Source organism: Pelmatolapia mariae, linkage group LG12, assembly GCF_036321145.2.
Source record: "Pelmatolapia mariae isolate MD_Pm_ZW linkage group LG12, Pm_UMD_F_2, whole genome shotgun sequence".
NCBI classification, from domain to species: domain Eukaryota; kingdom Metazoa; phylum Chordata; class Actinopteri; order Cichliformes; family Cichlidae; genus Pelmatolapia; species Pelmatolapia mariae.
The window spans coordinates 31,243,643-31,266,376 of NC_086237.1; the positions used below are offsets into that span (position 1 = coordinate 31,243,643).

At 40.0% G+C, this 22,734-nt stretch overlaps 4 protein-coding genes across 7 annotated transcripts; 1 reads left to right on the forward strand and 3 right to left on the reverse strand.

Annotated features, from left to right (window-relative positions):
• Positions 1 to 4,950: 4,950 nt before the first annotated feature.
• rpl6 (ribosomal protein L6) lies at positions 4,951 to 7,719 on the forward strand. Its single transcript, XM_063489500.1, has 6 exons — positions 4,951 to 5,118; positions 5,222 to 5,320; positions 5,556 to 5,699; positions 7,074 to 7,122; positions 7,258 to 7,442; positions 7,538 to 7,719. The coding sequence occupies exons 1-6, from the start codon at positions 4,972 to 4,974 to the stop codon at positions 7,688 to 7,690; spliced, it is 777 nt and encodes a 258-aa protein (XP_063345570.1). The 5' UTR covers positions 4,951 to 4,971; the 3' UTR covers positions 7,691 to 7,719.
• Positions 7,720 to 9,317: 1,598 nt separating this feature from the next.
• On the reverse strand, positions 9,318 to 11,433 carry dynll1 (dynein, light chain, LC8-type 1). 2 transcript variants are annotated; one of them, XM_063489502.1, is made up of 3 exons: positions 11,327 to 11,433; positions 10,423 to 10,561; positions 9,318 to 9,732 (listed from the first exon to the last, which is right to left on the reverse strand). In XM_063489502.1, exons 2-3 carry the CDS (start codon positions 10,552 to 10,554, stop codon positions 9,595 to 9,597), a joined length of 270 nt encoding a protein of 89 aa, XP_063345572.1. In that variant the 5' UTR covers positions 10,555 to 10,561; positions 11,327 to 11,433; the 3' UTR covers positions 9,318 to 9,594. The 2 variants fall into 2 exon arrangements, with proteins under 2 accessions (XP_063345572.1, XP_063345571.1); XM_063489501.1 differs by having other exon boundaries at positions 11,323 to 11,431.
• Positions 11,434 to 11,953: 520 nt separating this feature from the next.
• Positions 11,954 to 17,761, reverse strand: polb (polymerase (DNA directed), beta). Its single transcript, XM_063489396.1, has 14 exons — positions 17,571 to 17,761; positions 17,205 to 17,262; positions 16,067 to 16,133; positions 15,609 to 15,683; positions 15,422 to 15,480; positions 15,242 to 15,291; positions 14,893 to 14,944; positions 14,550 to 14,604; positions 14,388 to 14,460; positions 14,235 to 14,305; positions 14,064 to 14,150; positions 13,853 to 13,920; positions 13,407 to 13,546; positions 11,954 to 13,227 (listed from the first exon to the last, which is right to left on the reverse strand). Exons 1-14 carry the CDS (start codon positions 17,629 to 17,631, stop codon positions 13,133 to 13,135), a joined length of 1,011 nt encoding a protein of 336 aa, XP_063345466.1. The 5' UTR covers positions 17,632 to 17,761; the 3' UTR covers positions 11,954 to 13,132.
• A 258-nt stretch (positions 17,762 to 18,019) lies between these two features.
• On the reverse strand, positions 18,020 to 21,731 carry enkd1 (enkurin domain containing 1). 3 transcript variants are annotated; one of them, XM_063489824.1, is made up of 8 exons: positions 21,390 to 21,731; positions 21,056 to 21,140; positions 20,156 to 20,380; positions 19,830 to 19,999; positions 19,587 to 19,742; positions 19,368 to 19,504; positions 19,104 to 19,240; positions 18,020 to 18,542 (listed from the first exon to the last, which is right to left on the reverse strand). In XM_063489824.1, the coding sequence occupies exons 2-8, from the start codon at positions 21,138 to 21,140 to the stop codon at positions 18,382 to 18,384; spliced, it is 1,071 nt and encodes a 356-aa protein (XP_063345894.1). In that variant the 5' UTR covers positions 21,390 to 21,731; the 3' UTR covers positions 18,020 to 18,381. The 3 variants fall into 3 exon arrangements, with proteins under 3 accessions (XP_063345894.1, XP_063345893.1, XP_063345892.1); XM_063489823.1 differs by having other exon boundaries at positions 19,368 to 19,510; positions 21,547 to 21,728; XM_063489822.1 differs by having other exon boundaries at positions 19,368 to 19,510; positions 21,390 to 21,726.
• Positions 21,732 to 22,734: the final 1,003 nt, after the last annotated feature.

Consider the following 22,734-nt stretch of genomic DNA (forward strand, 5'->3'; position numbering starts at 1 on the left):
CTGGTCTGCTCGCAGGGCTATATATAAGAAAAAGACCAAGACCACTGAGACCAAGAGGCAGACCTGTGGTGCCATACAATTTTTTTTAATATTGATCAAAGACATGCCACTTTTTCTTTGCCACTTTTTTAGATGATAATTTATTTTGCTCCAGGTGGAGAATAAGAGTAAGGCTAGACCGAAGGCTAGTGTCATCAAGACTGTTGGAGGAGACAACAGTTCGGGAGGCCAGTCGCGTGGCCAGCAGTGGACAAGATGGTGATCTGGAAGACGACAAAGCAGGCAAAGCAGGTCTAGGGGTCAACCATTACAGTGAAGACCAATGGGTGACAGCACTGGAAACGTCAGAACCCTTCAGGTGGCTTGGTTGGTGGCTTGTGGCGATGGCAGGTGGCCTGCTGCAGCGTGGATTCATTGGTGGCTGGCAGCAATTGAGATGGAGACCCTCGGGAGACCCTTGGCAGGTGGAATCCACTCCGGTGTCGTGGCAGGCAGCGGTGTGGAGTCCATGGCAGGTACTGGCATGTAGAGTACCTGAGAGAGAGAGAGACCAACAGGCTTGGTCCAAGAAGCAGCGGGCGGTGTGGCATCCGAGCACCCCACAATGCAATTAACATGCAACACGAACGCTACAACAAAGGTGGACGTCGAGGCAAGAATATACTTGTTGCTCTGTCTGTGCCTTTTCATCAGAATCGGGGAACACGGCATTGTTTTTCGTAGCCATTTCCCCCTTTGCCGGGTTTCGGAAATGGCGGTGTTGATATTCATGAATGAAATGCTCTCGTGAATCATCGAGTATCACAATTCAGGACCTTCTCGGATCGCTTGGAACTGTGGCCGAGGAGGTACTAAAAAAGTATCTGGTACCAGGTACTATGACCAAATGGAAAACCCTGAAAACTGAGGCAAACCGAACCGAGTTGATCCGAGGAGGTATTTATGGAAAAGGGGCTATAGCAACAGAAAATCATTATTTGGACTACAAGTACCATCACACATTAACGTAAACTTAACGTAACGACGCTGGGCAACACCCTTCCCCAGCATCCTTATATACGTCACATGCCCGGATGTCGATCTTTTTGTCTTCTCAAAGGTAAGACAGCCGTGCCTTCGTGTTATTGTAGGAAAAAAATCTGCTTTCATCCATGTTAGAGAATAAAAAAATATTCTCTCCAACTATCATGAGACGATTCTTTATGTTTAGACTATATGGTAGACATCATTATTGCCACGATTTATTCGTCATGTTACTGTAGATATGTTTAGATTTACAGGTTTAGGCCGCCAGCTAGCCTCCGTACAGCCTGTAACGTTAGCTAGGCTGGTGGTAGAAATGTGTTGTATTCCTTCAGTCCAGTTATTTATTTCATTAATTCGCTGTCAGTGTTTGGGTACTTCATTAAACCATAGAAATTTTAAGAAATTAATTTTGTCTTAATGAAAATGAAGAGGAGAAAGTTGTATTAAGTTGCTAATGGCTAGCTAGCGATACTTGTCATGGTCAGGGTTGTCAACTTAGTCGCTATATTTAGCGAGTTTTCAGACCCCCTTAGCGACTTTTTTTTCTAAAGAGCGACTAGCATCAAATCTGGCGACTTTTGCTGGTGTTATTGGAGACTTACGATGACTTTTTGACATGAAAGCACGTATCGCTCTTACTCTCAACAAGCAATGGGTGCTGCCGTGGGCACTGTTGCTACCTGATCCGTACTGGAAACACGATCGGTACCACGCATGCGCAAGTCTTACGTCACTTCCTCTCTTTGCCAACATTGCGACGGTTAATGTATTTGAATGACACGGTTAGCGCCCAGTTAGCTCCTAGCATTTCTCAACAGCTCTGCCTTCTTTTCGACTGCCCGGGACATTTAAACAATGGATAATCTGTATACAAACAAATTCATGCTTTTCTCCTCAACAGAGAGCGTCCCCTGACTGGACAACAGCGCCGTAAAATAAAAAGGCTCTGAATTTGGACACCCCCGCTGTTTCCGGCAGGACAATAATAACGGTGACATTTAACTTATTTTATCCGATAAATAAACATTGTAAAATGTATGTAACATGTATACCACTCCCCCCCCAACAGCCCTTTTGAATTTCTCCCCAATTCTGAGGTCTCAAGGTTGGCAAGTATGCCTACGCGTCCAAACTGCAATAGCGCATGGGCGAAGCCGCTGCTCCCGCCCTAACTGTAACGCTGTCAGTTCTTCTTTTACAGATACTTTTTGTGGAACACAAGGTTTAAAACTACTTAAAAACACAAACACACACTAAAAGTACCTCCACCAGAGTGCCTATTTCGGGTCACTTTTGCAGGTCCCAAGCCCAGTTAAAGGAGGAGGGTTGGAATTGTGACATAAAAAAAAAAATGCTAAAAGAAATTTAATTTGTAGTTCTAAATATATTCTAAATGCATTTAGGGTGTTTTTTACTCACTTTATGTCTCTTCCACGATGTTATTCCTCTGGCCTACAGTGTTGGTTACAATTACATAAGCATGACCAATTGTGCAAATTAGGCGATGACATCATTTAGCAACTTCTAGCGACTTTTAGGACAGCCAATAGCGATTTTCCTTACTGAGGAGTTGGCAACAGTGTTCATGCTTCTGCATTTGTGATGGCTCTTTGGTAGCAACCAGCCAAATCAGTTTCATAGTATTTTATAGTTTCTTAGTATTTACTGGTGCTTATTAATAATTTGTTCAGAAAGGCTAGCAGCACTACAGCTTAGGGTTTGTGGTCTTAATACTCACAGGTTACAACAGTTGAGACCAAGATGAGGGCAGACCTGTGTTACCACACAAATGACTTAATATTGATCAAAGACATGCCACTTTTTCTTCGCCACTTGTTTTGATGATAATTTGTTCTGCTTCAGGTGAAGAAGAAGATATTAATTAATGCTAGAACAAACACCACTGTCCTCAAGACTGTTGGAAGAGACAACTGTTCAGGAGGTCGGTCACGAGGCCACCGGCAGACACAATCCTGATCTGGAAGCCGGCAAAGAAGGCACAGCGGGTCTAGGGGTCGACCATTACAGCGAAGACACATGGACGACACGACCAGAGGCCAACAACGGGGCGAAGGCAGGACCTTTCAAGTGGCTTGGATTGTGGCAATTAGCAGGCGGCCAGCGGCGGTGTGGATTGGCAGGTGGTCTGCTGCAGTGTGGATTGGTTGGTGGCTGGCACCCTTTGGAGGACTGGCAGGGGGATTCCACGCTGGTGTCCGCGGCAGGTGGAGGCATGGAATCCACGGCAGGTGTCGTGGAGTCTGTGGCAGGCAGTGGAGAGGGACCAACTGATTCGGAGTGGAGTCCACTGCAGGTGACTCTGGTGACACTCTTCTTTCTGGTGCAGTCTTATAAGGATATTAATGACAAGCCACACTGTTGAAGTAGCAATGCCTCTGTAAGCACACTGTAACATCATGACATCAACAATACTGGACATAAAACCTGTCTTCATTCTGTCCTGTACTGTTGCCAGCAGACAAGTTAGGAAAATATAACATTTGAAGACAGAGTCAGAAAAGAATATTAAAATATGCGATTATAACTAGTTTTAATATAGTTATTTTTGTGGTGCTCTTATGGAGAAGGGTCTAACCTCGCCTGTGCTACATAAGCTCCTTTTCCATTAGAACCTATTTGGGCCGACTCGCCACTAGACTTGGATCAAATGATTTTCCATTACAGTGTAGTACTCGAAATGTGCATGGTCTCGAGACGTAATTAATATGCGAGATGAATGCTACAACAAAGGTGGACGTCCAGTCAAGAATATACCTGCTGCTCTGTCTGTGTCTTTTCGTCAGACTCGGGGAACACGGGATTGTTTTTTGTAGCTATTTCCCTCGTTGCTGGATTTCAAAAATGGCGGTGTTGATATTCGTGAACGAAACGCTCTTATTAATCATTGAGTAACGCCTGTGACCCAGCCAATCGGTGGCATGCAGTCTGACAATGTCACAATTTATGACCTGCTCGGATGGCTTGGAACTTTGGCAGAACACGTACTAAATAATACCTGGTACCAGGTACTATGACCTAATGAAAAACCCTGAAAACCGTGACGAACCGTGCCGAGTCGATCCGAGGAGGTATTTATGGAAATAGGGCTATAGCAACAGAAAATCATTATGTGGACTACAAGTACCATCACATCATGTAAACAACGTAATTACGTCAACGCCATTGCCCAGCGTCCTTATATACGTCACATGCCCGGATGTCGATCTTTTTTTCATAGCAAAGGTAAGACAGCCTTGCCTTCGTGGTACTGTGGGAAAGAAATCTGCTTTCATCCGTGTTAGAGAATAAAAAATACTCTCTCCAACTATCATGAGACGATTCATTATGTTTAGACTATACGGTAGACATCATTATTGCCATGATTTATTCTTCATGTTACTGGAAATATGTTTAGATGTGCAGATTTAGGCCGCCGGCTAGCCTCCGTACAGCCTGTAACGTTAGCTAGGCTGGTGGTAGAAACGTGTCGTCTTTCTTCAGTCCTCGGTTTTATTCATTCCACTAATTCGCTGTCGGTGTTTGGGTATTTCATTAAAACATGGAAATGTTAAGAAATCGATTTTGTCTAATTGAAAATGAAGACGAGAAATGGCTGGTTAGCCCGGAAAGTTGTATCAAGTTGCTAACGGCTAGCCAGCGTTACTTGTCATGCTTCTGCATTTATGATGGCTCTTTGGTAGTAACCAGCCAAATCAGTTTCATAGTATTTTATAGTTTCTTAGTGTTTACTGGTGTTTATTAATAGTTTGTGCAGAAATGCTAGCAGCACTACAGCTTAGAGTTTAAGGTCTTAATACATTGCTGTTCTGCTGTTGTTGGTGCAATAAACCTAGGAACATATTCCCATAACATCACTGTGGTATCATAAATCATTGCTCATCTGAGGCTCTAACAAACATCTACCTTCTTTTTGCTTTGTGTCAGATGGCAGAGGGAGACAAAGCTGCCAAGAAGAAGAAGCACGGGAGCCGGAACCCGGTTCTGGCCCGGGGCATCGGTCGCTACTCCCGGTCCGCTATGTATGCTCGCAGGGCCATGTACAAGAGGAAGACCAAGACCACTGAGACCAAGGTAAGGGCAGACCTTTTGACACCACACAAATAGTTTAATAATGGTCAAAGGCATGCCACTTTTTCTTTGCCAGTTGTTTTGATGGTAATTTGTTCTCCTTCAGGTGGAAAAGAAGATTAAGGCTAGACCCAAGGCCACTGTCGTCAAAACCGTTGGAGGAGACAAGAACGGAGGCACTCGTGTTGTCAAACTGCGCAAGATGGTGAATAATGCATATACACTTGTCCTTGCTATTAAGATTTGTTTTATGTAGGTAAAATTTGGAATTCTGTCTGTTCAAACACAGACACAGTTAACACAGTGTTATTAATCGTGCGTGACGTTTATTGCCTTGTGGTCATGTTGTGGTTTTTTGGAGGCAAACGTTTGTCCATAAAGTTTATATATTGACAACAACATACAACACGAGTCTAAAGATTTATTTTCTACTCCGACAGCCCCGCTACTACCCCACAGAGGACGTTCCCCGTAAACTGAAGAGCCATGGGATCAAGCCCTTCTCCCAGCACAAGAGGAACCTGCGTGCCTCCATCACACCAGGAACTGTCCTTATTCTGCTCACTGGGCGCCACCGTGGAAAGGTGACAACAGTTTCTGGCATATGCCTCAATAATGAGTCAGTCTCATCAATTAGCAGGAGCACTTGCAGCTTCACACAGGCTGACTTTTTCAGGCTGTAGCATCAGTTGATTTCACATTACAGATGAATATTCTGTTTCAATGTCACCTGGTTTATCTTTAATGGAAAGTCCACTCTGGGTGTCATAAGAGCAAGGATCTTGCTTTAGGACCAAATCAGCTCTGCTTGCCATAAGTTAAAACTTGCTGGAATTACGAGGTGTTATATTTATTTTCTTTATTTTTTAGGTATTATGTAATCAAAAAACAGAACAAAAATTGGCACCCATAGAAGACTTAGTCAACCCTAAAGGGCATAGTCATGAGTTTTGTTAATGTGGAACTCGTATACTGAACCATAATGGACACTTTTGTTTTTCAAATGGGCAGAAATATCACTGGAAGTTAGATTGGTACCTATTTGTGGTTCCCTCTAAGGCCCATTCTGAGCCATGAAAAATGTGATATCATGTAAATCTGTTGGCTTTGTTACTCTAGAAGAGCAAAAACAAATCCTCCACAGTTGGAAACTGCCTTCATGCCGTATGAAGGATCCATAGCAGTGATAGCTTTGGTGTCGGTCATGTTTTGTTTGCATCAACAAAAGTCTAATTCATAGTTTAGGTCATTATAGAAGAATTTTCATAGTAATATTAATGAGTTACAGTTTTATAGGTCAGCAGGTAGTCCATGTCAAATATAAACTACACTGAATGCGAACTGCATCACTGCGTGAACACGCCAGTGAAGCACTCAGTCTACAGTTAACGGACTTTGCCAAAAGAACCCAAGCTGAGGCATATTTCAGCATAGTTTGCTATTGATCTGTTGCGCATTATTTTCTGCCATGAATTATCATAGAACTTTAAAAAAAAAAAAAGTGAATAGATGCAAAACACATGGTATCAGATACATTTTCCCTGAAAATAAACCTGCTGAAAGTTGTTTATCAAACACACTGGGTACATCACCATAATCACACCCTCACTACCACAGACATTGTCGCTCCTACTCTTGAATGCTGCATGGGCGAGTTATGGAAGCGAGCGTTCCCACACACTTCAAACTGCGGCTGACCTAAATAATGCTTCAGCTGTGGAACTGAGAGGCAGAGAGGCCCTTCATTAAAATTAGGAGAGCACGTCAAATAGATTTCTTTTCTCCAGTCTTAAAAACTTGGCATTAAAGCCTACTGAGGTTATTAAACTGGTCTGCCCACTACCTTAGTTAAAATGTTAAAATGGTCTTATTCATGGTGACACAGGATATATGGAGCAATGGATGCAGTAATGTTAATTCTTAATTCTTTAATGCTTAAGTTGCACTTTTTATTTCAGCGCGTGGTCTTCCTGAAGCAGCTCTCCAGTGGTCTCCTGCTCGTCACTGGTAAGGATGGGTTTTGTTCTTTAAATACTGTCATTACTTCAGTTATGCACATGGCAGTAGAACCTGTAATAAATTAAATTACAAGAAATATGTTGAGCATCTTTTAAACTCTTGTAATCTGTTTCCTTTGCACAGGCCCTCTTGCCCTGAACAGAGTCCCCGTGCGCAGGGCCCACCAGAAGTTTGTGATTGCCACAAACACCAAAATTGACATCTCTGGTATGAAGATCCCCAAAACCCTCAACGATGCCTACTTCAAGAAGAAGAAGCTGAGGAGGCCCCGTCACCAGGAGGGAGAAATCTTTGATACAGAAAAAGAGGTAATGTCTGTATTCTGTTAAAATGAATTTTTACTGTACTGAAAATGAGCTTTTGGATTAAAGACGACTGACTCATTGGTTTTCTTCACCTACAGAAATTCCAGCTGACAGAGCAGAGGAAGGAGGACCAGAAAGCCGTTGATTCTCAGCTGTTGCCCCTCATCAAGAAAGTACCTCAGCTGCAAGGGTACCTGCGCTCTTCCTTCTTCCTGTCTAATGGCGTCTACCCTCACAAGCTGGTTTTCTAAATGTGTTGAAATAAACAGTGACCGCTTCATGCCATGTCTCATCTGGTTTTTACTTAAATTCTTTGTATATGGTCCTTAATAATTAACCTGGCCAATTCAGTAGCACATTGTAATATACACATCCATCTACATGGGTCAACTATCCAAAGCAACAAAGGGTGGAGAAGTATCAGAAGTGATGTGATTTTAAAAACGTAGTAGCAACAATGAAAGCGAATGTTTACCAAGGTGGTTGAGGCCAGCTATGTTTGTGGTTTGGAGACTGACACAAACACTGAAGACAGGAGATGAGGTTGATGAATAGGATTAGGAGTGAGTTCAACCTATGAACAACTCATGCTGATTGGCTATGAGGTGAGATCAAGATGATATGGATGAGCAGAGAAGTGTTCTAGCTGTACTCTTAAGGGGTCACTACAGTGGATCATCTCTCCATATCGCCTATTGCTTTTTTTGTTTGTTTTGCGTGCACTCTTTTCATCCTCCTTGGTCTCATGTTTAGCATCAATTTAACGATATATTCTCTCCCTCCTGGCATTTCAGTCTTGCCTCTAATGTTCTCCAAACTATTCACCCTGTCTTGTATATGATAGACCCCTCCTTCAATCTTCTCCTGGTCGCTCTCCTGACCAGGAAAAAATCTTCACCTGCAACTCGCCAGAATTTGAAGCTTGAGCTTACAGGGGTGTGGAAACTCCAGACCTCAAGGGCTGGTGTCCTGCAGGTTTTAGATCTCACCCTGGGTCAACACATCTGAATCAAATGATTAGTTCATTACCAGGCCTCTGGGGAACTTCAAGACATGTTGAGGAGGCGATTTTGCCGTTTAAATCAGCTGTGTTGGATCAAGGACACGTCTAAAACCTGCAGGCACCTGTGAGCTATCAGGTGAGTGGAAGGCCAAAGAGGTCAATGAAAAGGGAGGATTCAGGGTCAACTGATTCAGCCAAACTAAGAGCTTTATGAAGAAGAGAAGTTTTAAGCCTAATCTAAAAAGTAAAGATGGTGTCTGTCTTTCTAATTCCAAACTGAGCTGGTTCCACAGAAGAGAGAGCTGACAGGTAAAGGCTCTGTTTGGAATGCTGAACAAATGTTAAAAAGCAATCCTACATATGCACATTTGAGGACATAATGATCAAAGTCATGGGTGCGGTCAAGGTAATGTCAGTAAATATAGACATATTTCTAAGACTTTTAGGACTGAGTACAATAGCCTCACTTTTGTGTCAATTTAGAATAAAACCCTAAAAACACCTGTACTTCAGTCAATTTGAAACATCTGGCTTTATGATTAAAGCTAGGCGTCACCTGAATAGTAATGGATATATATGCAATGTTTTCCAGTATGATCCAAGGATAATGCATTGGAACAGAACCCTGTGACTCATTTAATGGATTTAATGAACTGAAAGACGCTTTGTCATGTCAAGACCTGAGGAAGCACAGATTGGAAAACGCTCATCCTGTACAAATGTAACCCCATTACACCATCCTGAAAAGAGACTGGGAGTGGCACAAGTCATGATCATCTTGTTGATGGCGGTGTTATAGATGTGGCCTCAGTATGCAAGATAGTCACATTAACCAATCTGAAAGCTGAAATGGAGTGAAATGACCACAGCAGGCATTGGACCCAAACAGCTTAACAGCTACACTTTAATTAAAAAAATGACATGTCTAATGTAACAAGACAAAAATAAATACAAGTGTTTCATCTCTTTAACATGGCCACGTTTTAGTTTTTAGTTTGTTTTTTTTGTTTTAAATCTTCAAAAACAACAAAGTAGAAAGCAGCACAGAAAAAGGCAGCGGCCCCTTGCCAAGGAATGATAAGTGCCTTTTGTGGAGTCAGTCCGTATTGTATATGGTCAGCTGGTGTCGGGAAAACGCTTTCCCCTCCCCTCTCAGCCAGACTTAAACAGCAGAATGGCCACCTGACCCAAGTAGAAGTAAATGAAATGCTTCGTCTCATGAGTCACGTAACTGCCAAAGTTCCTCCCAACGATGCAGTGCCAGGTTGGGTTATACTTCTTGTCGAACTCCTGGGTGGAACAAAAAAAATTCTTTTAAAATAAGAAGACATTTTTAAAAGTGCACAAATGTTACACGGGTAAGACAATGCCTGCAAATCCTATATAAGACAAGGTGATGGTCAAAAGTCTGTTTGTTTTTTCTCTCTAACAGGTGAAGATTTCTTGCACTGATTAGATTGTAGTAAAAAATTATCTGACCATATCATGAACCATATTTTCAGATTATTCTAAAAGAAATATCAAGAAATCCAATTTAAGCCCCCCCCCACAATCATTGGGCAGGGATAACGGAAAGCACTGAATTTGGAGAAATACACTGGGTGGCCTATTGTGACAGCTAAGTTTAGATGACTGTCACATTTTCCACCCATTCAAGGTAAAATATCTGGTCAGATACAAACATATACAGAAAGAGCTGCAAGAAATCACTGATCCCAAATTCCTTATGATATTGGTTTTTTCCCTACACCACAGAGCTAAAGAATGTGGGAATGAGGCTTCTGAAGGACAGACAGTTCGAGAGGAACAGGTTTCCTCAGGAAGAGAGGAAACAATTGCAAATACCAGGCGGGGTGTGTAACTTGCAATGATGCACAGGATGGTTGAGTGCAAAAATAGCCTCAGTCGTCCAGATTTTGCCTGCATGCTTAAGTACAGCCTAGTTTGTGCTTTTTAAAAATGTTTTCTGTTTAGCTTTACCTTTTTAATATACGCAGCGATGTCTTTCTCGATGTTGTACTTCTCCAGGGCCTGAGTGGCACACTCCACGGCGTCCTGCTGCATGTCCTCCGACATGTCGGCATTTTTGATCACTGCCTTTCTGTCAGACATGGTTGCCCTGGGAAACCAAAACACAGCGGTGAATTCATCATCCTCACAGGCACACTGGCACGCACACAATACCGCTGACTGGAGAGCCTGAGCATCCTAAGAGTCCTCATGATCGTCTGACTCAAGCCTTTAACTGCTTCAAGACTGTAGCGACAGAATAAGAAGGGGAAAAACGCCTATTTTAGTGACGACGCCGGTATTACATAATACCTGATACATAATATTTGAACTAGCTTTTTCTACGAGTGTTGCATAACTTCAATCAGCTGCAGGCTCGCTGGACGCGCGCTCTGCGTAGTTTCTATGGATACGCAGGACATTGCGATTATATAGTCTCACATTTTCTGAGATTTCAGCCACAAGCCTGTGAAATCAGACTGCACAAATTAAACCACATTGCTTCAACTGCCCTACGTTAGAAAACAGTGAGAACGGACGCCTGTCGCTATCTGCTTCGGGGCATAAGTTATCAAAATAATACATCCACATCTCCCGTTAAAACGTAACGTTTGTCAAAAATAGTACTTAATCTGAAGTAAAGTGTCAACAGGAGAGTGGTTTCCTAGCATACACATGGCCACATGCACAAGCGATGATGATGCGTTAATTAGCTCAATCACCATAACTAGCTGATCATTCATCCCGAATAAGAAGGGAAAAAAAAGGAACAAACATCAGTTAACGTTACACGCAAACATCACAGCTTCAGTAACATTTGCAAGATATTTAATTAAAAACAAATTTCTGCATGCGAATTGGTTGATTTACCTACTAGTCTCTCGTATACTGTTTCTCTAGTTTTAAAGAGACGACCGCTCCTGAAGTGACAACTCCCGCGAAGTGGTTGACACAAAAGTAATGTGGGTGTGTAGCGGTAAGAGACTGCTGGCTCGACGTGTTCCGATTGGCTGATATTAATGCACAAAGCGCTATCATTGGCTGACTCGGGCCTATCTTGCTGGTATTTCTGCTTGCATTTTATTTCAACCCATCATGCCTTGCGGTTGCTGCTGTTGCCGTGGCAATCGTTGTAAATAACTTATACAACCATTAGGATTTACGACCAATTAATTTACCTCTTTTACAAAAAAATTAAAAAAAATTCACAATTAAGTTAAAAAGTTGTATTTTTCTGTCGTTTAAATTAATTGTTTTGTAAGAGAAATAAAAAACAAACCAAAAAAACGTAATGCCAGAGTACTTGAAACGTCTTTCTAGTCGTCTTATCGTCGTTACAACATCATTATTTTTAATGCCAGAGTAGCATAAGAAAAATAATATATCTCTAAATTATTCACTCATATTTACATTAACCTAACATAATTTAACTTAAAACCTACGAAATAAAAACAAAACAAAAAAAAAACAACCCTGTTGTATATAAGGGGAAAAATAGCCCATAAAAACAGTTTGGTAAATGCAACGTACCTGGAAAAAGTTGCCAGCAGTAAACAAACCATAATCGTTGAAAATATGACTTTCAGCTTATATTCCAAGGGTTATGACATGAATATGGTATATTAACTATTATCTAGTGATTTACATTACAGATTTTAAATGTTATAATAAATATAAATAAATAAAAATACAAATATGGTTTTTGTATTGCATTTACTACACTCATACATACAGAAAATGAACAAGATCCTCACAGATCCTTTTTTTCTTAAATATTTTCTGACACGTTTGCGTAAACATGTAAAAAATATTAAGTTTTATCTTAATTCAAATATTCAAGTTTTGCATCTTTAGTCTATCCCCTTTCAAAAACAAAAGCGTTGAAGATATGATTGTGGTAACCTTCACTACATAGATTTGTTTCACACAAAATAGATTACTCAACTCTACCAGTGCAGTCACACAGCAATGGAGTAAAACAAATATACAAACGAAAACCCCACCAAAACAACTAATTTGTCAGAAGATGTCAATGCCAATTTTGTCCCAACCAGTTGTATTTGTAAATAACCAGCCTAGCCTGTGAATCATAAATTCCTTGCATGTTTCCTTATAATTTCCAATTGGTCTGCCCAAAGTAGAAAACAAAAATACAATAATATATAAAAAACTATAATTTAAAAACCTTGCACAACTAAAGCAAAGTGTTAAAGAGCACCATTGTCGAGGAGAATGCTCTGATGACCACAGTCTTCATCGTTTGTGATGTTGAACAAATGTAACAGGAGCCAGTCAACAGTAATTACTTCTTGCAGGTCATTATCCTTTTTTTTTGGCTTATCAAAAATTAAAGGTACATATGAGGTAAAATAAGACATAATAAATTATTACTGAACATGATTTTAAAAATCTGTTTAAAAACTGATGCGAATGCCTGACTGTGAAGAATTAAACCTCGGGTAATTTTTTCTTTCAAAGCATTGTCATGTTTATATCACAATATCATGACTGGGGAAGAAAATGAAAACAAATTAAAATGGTTTCACATTATTTTCTATAAATGTCATGGCTAAGCAGGGAAAAGAGTAACACACCAGGAAACAGTTATTTTTTTTAGTTCTTTTCTTTTAGGAGAATTGTGGCTTTAATTCCAGATCTAACTGTAAAGCTGTCCTTTGCTTCACTCGCTGCGATCCTTCGGCTCTCTGTATTTGTACTGGATGTAATCAAAGATGTCTTTCTCACTATCCACCAACAGAGGCTCCCCTGCCATACCTACAACAGAAGCACAAAGGAAAACAGCTCATGTTAAAAGCTTATAGTATGAATCACTGGTTGGTGATGAATGATATATATGTTGCTCAGAGCTAGAGAAGAGTTCAGGAAATTCCGTTTTTTTTCCTGTTGTTTTAGTCGTTGTTGTTGTTTTTTCTTCTTTTGGAACTAACACTCACCAGTGACCCCCAGTGGTCGTATAGTGTACTCATTGAGAGTGAAGCCCTTCTCCAGTGCGTGGGTCCTCATATTTTTGTTGAAGATGTCACTGCCAGTAAAATACAAAACTCCACAGTAGTACTGATCCTTGGGAATTAACCTTTGAGAATAAATAATAGACTGTTAGTGAGCAGGAACAAACTACATGTTAAAATATCAAATACAAAAATAGGGTTGCCTCTTTACTGTCTGTGCTGGGAATGCCTGGTACTTGAAAAACAGTACCGGCAATGAATTAATTACAGCATCACAAATAGATCCCATAAATACACAAAATTACACATAAGAGCATAGTGCTTAATTATGATTATACATAATCTTGACAAAGAATCCTGAAGCAACAAAATGAATCCCATGAGCCTATATAAATGTTTCAAATGTAAATGACCAATTTAAAGAAGGGCACCTAATGTCAATACGTCTGTGAAGGTATTCCTCCTCATCCTCATCATTTTGCTGCAGCTGGCAGACTCCCTAGAAAAACAAGATCCAGAACATCATGACCACAGTCATGCGCTACAGCGACTGGGTGCAGTTACAGTACTAACTACATTACAAATCAGTACATCAACCTCATACCTCCTTCAGTAAGACAGAAAATAAACAAGATGCCTCACCATGAACTTGGTGTCTCCTTTGGACAGTGTGTCAGTCACAAACCCGATGGACTCCAAATGATCAACCACAGCATGAAGGAGTTTTGGCTGCAAAACAGAAACAGAAGAAAAAATAAGGTTAAAAAGACATGTCTCCCTGTAATTAAACTGAGCGATGGAGTTAAGTCTTACCTGCTTCTCAGTCTGAGAGGTGTAGTTTGGATGGGTCAGCAAAATATCAATATCACCACTCGATGCAGCACCTGGCAGTTATGAACAGTATTAAAAAAGGCTGAAGTGGTATTGCAACCTAAAACCTATGGACCAGTAACTTGATAAGAATACCTCTCCTGTAGCTTCCACAGATTGTTCCAATATATTCTTGATCAATTTTCTCCAACTCTCCAAGAATAAGAGTCTGGGTAAATACAAGAAATCACAGTGTAAGGGCAGTCTGTATGAAAAAAAGCATTTGAAGATATTAGAAATATAAAAATGCTTGACCACCTCCATCTTTTCCATTTCAGCTCTTGGAATCCTTTTCTCAAACTCTTCAAAGTACCTAAAGACAGCAAAAAACAACTTTAATATCTGAAACATTTTTTCAATATATTTAAAATAAATCAAACATTTAGAGATCTTGGGTGCCTGAAAAGAAGGCAACTGGACTTCTTCAGGTTTGTGAAGATGTTTCGGATCCAAGAGTCTTCTTCAGTTCTGAAATATTTGATGGAAAGTCACATCTATCTCTCACTCAGATATTTTAGAACTGAAAAACCGTAAGACAACCATGATCTGGATGACCAAGAACCTACAAGACAACATCTGGAGAACATTTAGTCACACTTACTTCAGGCCAATCTGTTGATGATGGTTTAGCTTGTGCTCGATCTTTTTCAAATCTAAAAAACAAACAAAAAAACAAAATCAAGAATCCTTCTCATTGGAATTTATTCTATATTTACTTATTTTTTGGTCTTTGCCTTTTTTTCTGGATTGTAAGTAGAGAGGACAGGAAATTAGAGAGAAAGAGAGGGAAAGAAATGCAGCAAAGGGCCACAGGTCAGCTTGAACCTTGCCTGCTGCGTTCTAGCCATGTGGCGTGTGGTTGCCTGCTCACAGCACTAACCTAAAAAAAAAATTATACTAACCATACAAAATATGTATCAATTTTAATTTGAGGCAAATGCTACACAAACCTTCTAAAGTCTTCACCCCTTCTTCAACAAACTTCCTGGCAGCAGCAGGTCTGAAGTGAACATAAAGCACACACAATGTTACAACAGAAAGTGAATAATACACTTGGTATATTTTCATTCTGAATATGAACATATAATTTTTTTTATCATAAGTAGAGACTGAACAACCAAACAACATACCCAATTCCAGTAACTCTGGTGAGGAAATTGATGGAAGAGCTAGTGTCATCGTTTCGGATCTGTTGGAAGATATAAATGTAGCACATCAGCCGGTGTAATAACTCAGTACATATACATAAAAATAACTATTAAAAAATTATTTTTACATTGTGACATCAGTAATGTGATCTCACATTCTTAGACTCACCTTTTCCAGTTTCCTAAGTTTGCCAGTTTGCAGAAACTCATCAATCTTCTCTGCTATTTTAGCTCCAACACCATCCTGTTGAAATGTGACAACAATCATGAGGGTGCTGCTCAGCAGTGTGATCTGCAGTGATTATGTAAGATGTGCAGAGAAGCTGTTGACAAACAGGCTACAACAGAGGCCATCACATAAACAGCAGCATGAGCACATTAGTGGTAGGCCAGATAAATAATGATGGGGGCGCTGCCAGGTTTAACAATGTCATTGTGACAGTGAAAGTCACAGATTTTAAAGCACATGGAGAGGATGAAAGATGACCTCTGATTTGACAACATGCAAAGAGAAATCTGCAGTCCTATATGCCAATTCTTTTGTTAAGAAAGAAGATATTTCTTTCATTTATATTTTTTATCTATCAGTCTGCCTATGACAACATATACATACATACACATACATACCAGTTTCTTGGCCTCTTCTCCACTTTTGATTTTGTGAGGGTACTTAGAAATCGTAGATGCTGCTTTCCTAAGCACAGAAAACAAGGGACTGTATAAGTCTTAGCAAAAAACATATGTAAAATTGAATTAGGCCACTTTTTAGGTTAATTTCTTTTAGATCGTAAGTGTAAACATGACAATGCTATTCTACTTAGTGTATTGTATATTAAATTAACAATGTATCATGTACACCAAGCCAATGATACAGCATACAGCAAAAACCTAATCATAAATCCAGGAAGTTTATCTTGCACTCGATGCTTTTCTGGTGGACTAGAACACTAGATCATACTTCTCCTATTATAGTTTATCTTAATTGGCTCCCTGCTAAATACAAAATCAAATTTAAAATTCTTTTAAGTCCTGAATGGCTGGACTCTATCCTATTATGTCAGCGGAGTCCTTCACTCTCGGACTGGAGGCTTACTTGGCTTACTGGATCCTAAATAACAAAGTTGTAAAGATTTCAGCCATCAGCCCCTTTCCAGTGGAATCAGCTTCCAGTTTTTTACTGAAGAGACAGTCACCCTCTCCACTATAAAACTTCCTTTTTGATAACGACAAGGCCGGATCAGGTATCAGTTTTGAACCATTTCTTAGTCACGCTGATGGAGGCTCAGGCTGCTCTGGGGCTTCCCATGATTCAGTTAACCTCTTTTAACACTTTATGTGTTATATACCACTAATGCATGTAATGATTCCTTTTTTACCACCTCCAAGTTCCTGTTGTTGTAAACAGGTCACTACAGACAGGCTCCCTGAACCTAGTTCTACTGGAGGTCTTTTTGGAGGTCCCCCTGTTAAAAGGGGGTTCTTCCTGTGAAGTGCTGCTTATCCGATCATGTGGGGTTCACTCTAATAATGTAGTTTTTAGCAACAAAAAAGAGTTATTTCTCTTAAGTGTTTTAAAGAAATTCTAATTCAATAAAATGTTTCTTTTTGCATGAGTCTATTCTTAGTCATATAAATGCTGTAATCTTCAATATGGGGGCGTTGTACTAACACAATCATTTATGGCTGAGTGGACGTAATACACTTGAAACGCTTGTTTTATGAAGACCAGTGACTGGGACAGGTTTTCACATAATTATGAGCTTACCTGTATGCATTGTATTTGTGTATTGCTCTGTTGACATTTTTCTCGTAGTTGGCCAATTCTGGAAACAGAGGCAGTGTTAGGACAATGCAAGACTTCACATTTCCCTCATGCTAGTTTAATCTTCTGCCAATTCAGCTGAAGGTAGAAGGCATTTAAATGACAAGGCAGATAGCGAGCGAACCAAATCACACTTGTAAGTAATCCAGATAACTAGATCCAACAACTACAACTCCATATTTAAAATATTCTGATACCTGCTACTCGTGCAAAGTTAGTTTAGCAGCACGGTGGGTATTTTTATTCAATAACAGAACCCAACTTCCATGCTAGCTACGGTTAGCTGAGTTCAACAATCTCTTAACGTACCGACGAGAAAGTCTGTTATTCCCTCATTTAGGGACTCCTGTGGCGCTTTCCTCTTGCTCATTTTGAATCTGACAGTCTCTCAAATAAACGCTGGAAAGATATATGGGCGTTTCTGTAGGCACGAGAGCCTGAAGCTCGTTTTATTTCCAGCTAGACTCCTACTAGCAGGTTAGCTTAGGCTAGCTCTCACGCCAAACAATGAACGATAATGTAGAGGGGGCGGGGCGTGCGTAAAACGTCATCGTTAGCCACAGCGTTCACATCTGCTTCAACTAGTATAATTATAGTATAAATGTGACACAAAATGAATCGGAACAATCGAAAATTACCGAGTTTTAGTGTGTTTCTCTATTTATTCATGAAATGAATGTAGAATGTAGTGTATTGTTTGGTAGGTTTTAATATTCCACGTTAAAAAAATGATGTAAGTACAAACACAATAACTTCACAAAATGTTCTTTATTATAAATCATTAGCAGTAACAATCATAAGTCATTAGCACATCCATACAAAAGAAATGACATCTCAGCAAATGACACCTAAAGATGCTCCGATGGTAAGTTTGGACAATATCTGCCTCTCTTTTCTACATACAAGTGAGCAGCAAGTATAAAGGACAAGTTTCACGTAAGAATCTTATCACTTCAATAATATTTTGTTTTTTGTAATAAGCTTACAAAATGATTTAATCACATTTGAAAAAATAAAAATTTCACAACAATCAGCGTAATGTTACCTAATGCAACTAAAAAAATGAAAGTTAATCTCAATAAAGCAATACAGCCACTTCCTTCCCTCTTTTCCTCGTGTGTTAGGAATCTATTTTTACAAAAACTCTGTCCCTGGAGAAAATTTTTATGGCTTCTTCAATTTCAGAAAGCCTACAGTCAAGTTGGGCCCGGCGTGAGCGAATACTCAGATTGTCAGCTTTGAGAGGCAGGGAGAGCAGCTCGGTCACCAGGGAGCGGTGGGCTGAAGAAAAAAAATGTCAGAAACACATAATTAGTGAGGCAAATACTGATGTTCATTCTGTACTATTTACTGTACTTACTAAGCTGCTGTTATTATGATGGATGGCTGAGCACTGGAGGAAGAAATAATAGGCTTTTCAACAGACTGACAGCCCAGTCTCTCTCCCCCCCCCCCCCCCCCCCCTTTTTTTTTTTCCTACAGCAGTGGATTCGTTTGCCATATTTATAGTCCAGATTGTTTGGCCAAACTGACGAAAAATCAAACCAAGAAAAGAATTTTACTAGAAAAAAAAATTGTCCTTCCAACTTAAAGGTGGTGATCCAACAACAACTAAGCCTTGATACACGCTTCATAAAAGACTTCCTGGATTTCTCAACACACACTCCAAAGGCTCAGCCACCACATCCCATCACTAGATTTTAGGACTAATGTACAAGCAGTACACACACACACACACACACACAACACTGCCAAGTTAAAAGCACTGTGTAGTATCTTTAGAGATCACGGGCATTCTCGTGGCAGTTATCTACATGTATGAATGTAAGGGAGGACTCATACTCTCTTTTAGGGACTTCAGAGTCTCCTGTCTCTCATTCTCAGGCATCAAGGTGTGTCCAGCTGGGACCGTAGGATCAGGAGCATTCCTCCTCCTTTCTTCTTTCTCTTTACGCCACTGCTCCTTCCTTTCCTGAAGGCTATATTAGTGTCAATGTCAAAGGGCAGAGAAAAAAAAACAAGGGTGTCAGAAAAGTCAAAAGTATCTAGTGGTGAAATATCATGAGCATTAAGCACACTGACACTGAAGGTTTCAATAACACTCACTATTGAGGAACCTGGCCCTTGACTGCACTGGGTACAGGCTTATCTCTGAGGTTTGTCAGTGACTGGGACCGCCGAAGCACAGTTTTTCCAGCAGTCCGAGCATTATGTTTTATGAAGTCTATTGTCTGACCTTGAACCTGTAACTGCAATTTAAACAATCTCTAGAAGCATGTTTAAAATGTAGATGTGAACTTCCAATAAAACTTTAGCAATTCTCACTTGCAAGTCCAGGTCCTGTGTAGAGTTGCAGGAGGCCCGACGCTGCTCAGCTACACGTGAAGTTTTGGACTGTGGCCTTTGTGGGGAAGCAGACCCACCATAGGAATGCGCCTTCAGAAAGTTTTGACACTGTGGCTTAACACTTGGACTGGAAACCTTCATAAAAGAAACAGATTGGTCAAAACCTGATGAGGAAAAATGAAGTGCTCATGGACGGGCATCTTTCACAGATATGCTTCTTGCCTGAGCCATCACCCTGGATGGGACATTCTGGTATTTTGAGGCGGTCCAAAGAGCTTTAACTGGAACAGTGCGTGATTGTGCTCTCTCAGCCTCCTGCTCTTTGCAGTGTTTCTGGATCTCTCGCAGTCGACGGACGTTCTCTTTACCAAAATCATGCATCACTCGCTGTTCTGAGGGTAAGAAAGGCTGTCTTAATTTCCTTTTAATAAATGCAATCATTCAAATTCATTATTTTCATGCTTTCTATAATAAGATGCTAAAAAATACCAAAAGCTAATACATCAGTGTTCAATCTTAATAACTAGTAGTTTAAAAAAAACACTTACTCTGTTTTGGAACAGGAGAGATAGAAATACTGTCTATTTTTAGTAATTCCCCTACAACCCCTTTCTGACCTCGTTCCAGGATATGGGTAGCATTGGGGTTGATGCGGGGGTGTTGTGCTGGGGTACGAGCACTGTAGCAACCTGGGTACAACACAGGATCTGGAGCAAGGGGCCCTGAAAGCAGGGCCAAAGTACCATCATGGTTTCCCTCTAAACGACCTCGAGCTGGAGGAGAAGAGAAAAATAAAATGAGCTAGAATTATTAGAGTTTAATATTTGTTGCAGTTTTTAAGTATTTTGGGTGGCTTTAAAGCCCTTATTATGATTTATTATAAATATTTAGCTTTTAATTTTAGTTTATTTGAAATTACTGAAATTTTAATATCCAAAGTGGGCCTGGTCATTTCAGTTTAGTTTTTATTAGTTTCAGTGCCATTCCTGTCCTAGAAAACATGCACTAAAAATCCACTGTGTATTTAATTTTGATCATAATTATAGATTTTTTAGTTTTCTTTTCTTAAGTCCAATTTTCATGGTTATTTGAGTTCACCAAAAATATTGGTTTATCCAGACCAACTCACCCTATGGCTCTTTAACTTTGTCTCCAAACCATTCAGCCTGAGCTGACCCTCTGATGGACTCATTTCTAATAAACAAACATCTTCAGCTGTGCACCCTCCTGTCTTTTTGTTAGTGCCACCATCTTCAAAGTGTAAATCATAGCAGGTCTCATTACTATCTTATAAACTTTCCTTTTCACTTTAGTTGCCATCCTTCCATCACAACCCCCCCCCCCCCCAACCCATATCTCAGTGCTGCAATATCTAAATAAAGGATTGTGTAAAAAAAAATATTACTCTAAATTAATTATTACACCACAGCCACGTGGCTGCGCCCCACCTGAAGCTGGTCGCTTGTAGTACTGGGGAAACAGAGAAGGATCCGGGGGAATTGGCCCAGATATAGACGAAGGTCCCTCACACATCTGAAAAAGACGATGTGAATTATTTGCTAGTATTACTTAAAAACACGTAAGACTGCTAATTTAATTTGTCCTGCACCTTTCTAATAAAAAGTAAATAACCCAACTCATATAGACTATACAGAAGAGCAGCTTCTGTACCTAATTCAACTGATCGGAATACAGTGATTCTTCGGAATATAGTAATGGAAATACATGTTCTTCCTCTGTTTCGGGGCTTGCTAAAGGCTAACTATTGCTATTGTTAATTACCTCGTTGTAAAGTTATCTCCTCAACACCTTTTCTTTCGACGTATTCAGGATAAGATACAAAACACGCACGTGTTTAGTCACGAATAACTTGCAGGTAATCTTAACGTCGCTGCAACCAGCTGCATTTAGGCTAAAGAAGAGACGGTAATCTATTTACCCCTGTCCCCTGTTGTTTATCAGTTGATTGTTTTCACGCACGTTGATGACGCCGAGGTCTCGGCACTTGTTGCAGTACTCCTCACCATGGCAACGGAGCAGGCGCACACAGAAATAGAGCAGCCGGGCAAACATTATTCATCGAAAAGCGTATACAGCGATCAAATTCCTGAAAGAATAAGACAAAGACAAAGCGCTTGGCTTCTTAAAACACAATAGTAACTGTAATCAGAACTAAAACCTCTAAATCCAATGGTTTCTGCAGTTTTAAACCTTTAATCCTGTCGCTTTGTATAAAGGAGGTATAGGACCCTGCGTGTTGTCTTTCAGCATCAGCAGTACTCACTTCTAATTAATTATCGAGCTACACTCAAATCTTAACAATCCCCCTAATCTTAGCTAATGCAAAAATAAATATAAATATGACCAAATGTCTGTCAGAGCGTGCAGCCTAAGTACACAGGAGGTACTCAGTTTGCCTGACATGCTTAACTCAGGGTTTACAAGCCCAATCATTCGAAGGGGATATTAGGTAGAGGTCACTGTCATTGACTCCAGAGTGCACTTCTAGTAAATATAGCAGTTTCACAGTTGTTATTCTCCCTTTTTTCCAGCACTACAGAGGCTTTAACAATATGAATAAAACTTTTCACTAAGGTGCTTGGACTGAGAGTATGTTTACCACATTTCTTTGTTACTGGAGTCCATGAACTTTAACAAAAATATGAAAGGTTAGTGTTTGTGGAATTATAGAAACAATTATTCAGTGTAGCAACCCTAATTTTCTAATATAGTATACACTTATATAAACAGAGTACTATAATAAAGCCACATGCCGTTTTCACCAAATATGACATGATTTTCTTCCCTATTTCTTTTTTTTAGATGTTTTCATTATTATTATTGTTATAATAATAATTGCCAAGAACAGACTAATTTTCCCCAGGATAAAACAAATTATTTGGATGGATAAATGAAACGTTTTGTTATGATCTCCATTTTATTCATGCCCTTTGTGAGTTCCGTCCATGTGCACTGGGCTCTTCTGTAATAATATCCATTTCTCAGTAACAGTATTTTTAGCACTCAGATCTCCATTCTGAAGGTATATATCCAGAAACATATAATCTTACTTTCTCAGGGAATTTCACAATTAAAGACCACACAGATCACCATGTGTCCAATAGTC

What these genes read in the sequence shown, in the direction of transcription:
- enkd1 (XM_063489823.1), bottom strand. Translation starts at nt 21,140, where the DNA reads ATGTGTGAGGGACCTTCGTCTATATCTGGGCCAATTCCCCCGGATCCT. An exon ending in CACAGGACCTGGACTTGCAA is followed by an intron (nt 19,511 to 19,586) that starts GTGAGAATTGCT and finishes TTTAAATTGCAG; the next exon opens with TTACAGGTTCAAGGTCAGAC. An exon ending in TCTGAAGTCCCTAAAAGAGA is followed by an intron (nt 18,543 to 19,103) that starts GTATGAGTCCTC and finishes TTTTTTCTTCAG; the next exon opens with CCCACCGCTCCCTGGTGACC.
- rpl6 (XM_063489500.1), top strand. Translation starts at nt 4,972, where the DNA reads ATGGCAGAGGGAGACAAAGCTGCCAAGAAGAAGAAGCACGGGAGCCGG. An exon ending in CTGGGCGCCACCGTGGAAAG is followed by an intron (nt 5,700 to 7,073) that starts GTGACAACAGTT and finishes TTTTTATTTCAG; the next exon opens with CGCGTGGTCTTCCTGAAGCA. An exon ending in TCTTTGATACAGAAAAAGAG is followed by an intron (nt 7,443 to 7,537) that starts GTAATGTCTGTA and finishes CTTCACCTACAG; the next exon opens with AAATTCCAGCTGACAGAGCA.
- polb (XM_063489396.1), bottom strand. Translation starts at nt 17,631, where the DNA reads ATGAGCAAGAGGAAAGCGCCACAGGAGTCCCTAAATGAGGGAATAACA. An exon ending in GAGAAGAGGCCAAGAAACTG is followed by an intron (nt 15,684 to 16,066) that starts GTATGTATGTGT and finishes ACATTTCAACAG; the next exon opens with GATGGTGTTGGAGCTAAAAT. An exon ending in AAGGAGACACCAAGTTCATG is followed by an intron (nt 13,921 to 14,063) that starts GTGAGGCATCTT and finishes TTGTTTTTCTAG; the next exon opens with GGAGTCTGCCAGCTGCAGCA.
- dynll1 (XM_063489502.1), bottom strand. Translation starts at nt 10,554, where the DNA reads ATGTCTGACAGAAAGGCAGTGATCAAAAATGCCGACATGTCGGAGGAC. An exon ending in TCGCTGCGTATATTAAAAAG is followed by an intron (nt 9,733 to 10,422) that starts GTAAAGCTAAAC and finishes TGTTCCACCCAG; the next exon opens with GAGTTCGACAAGAAGTATAA.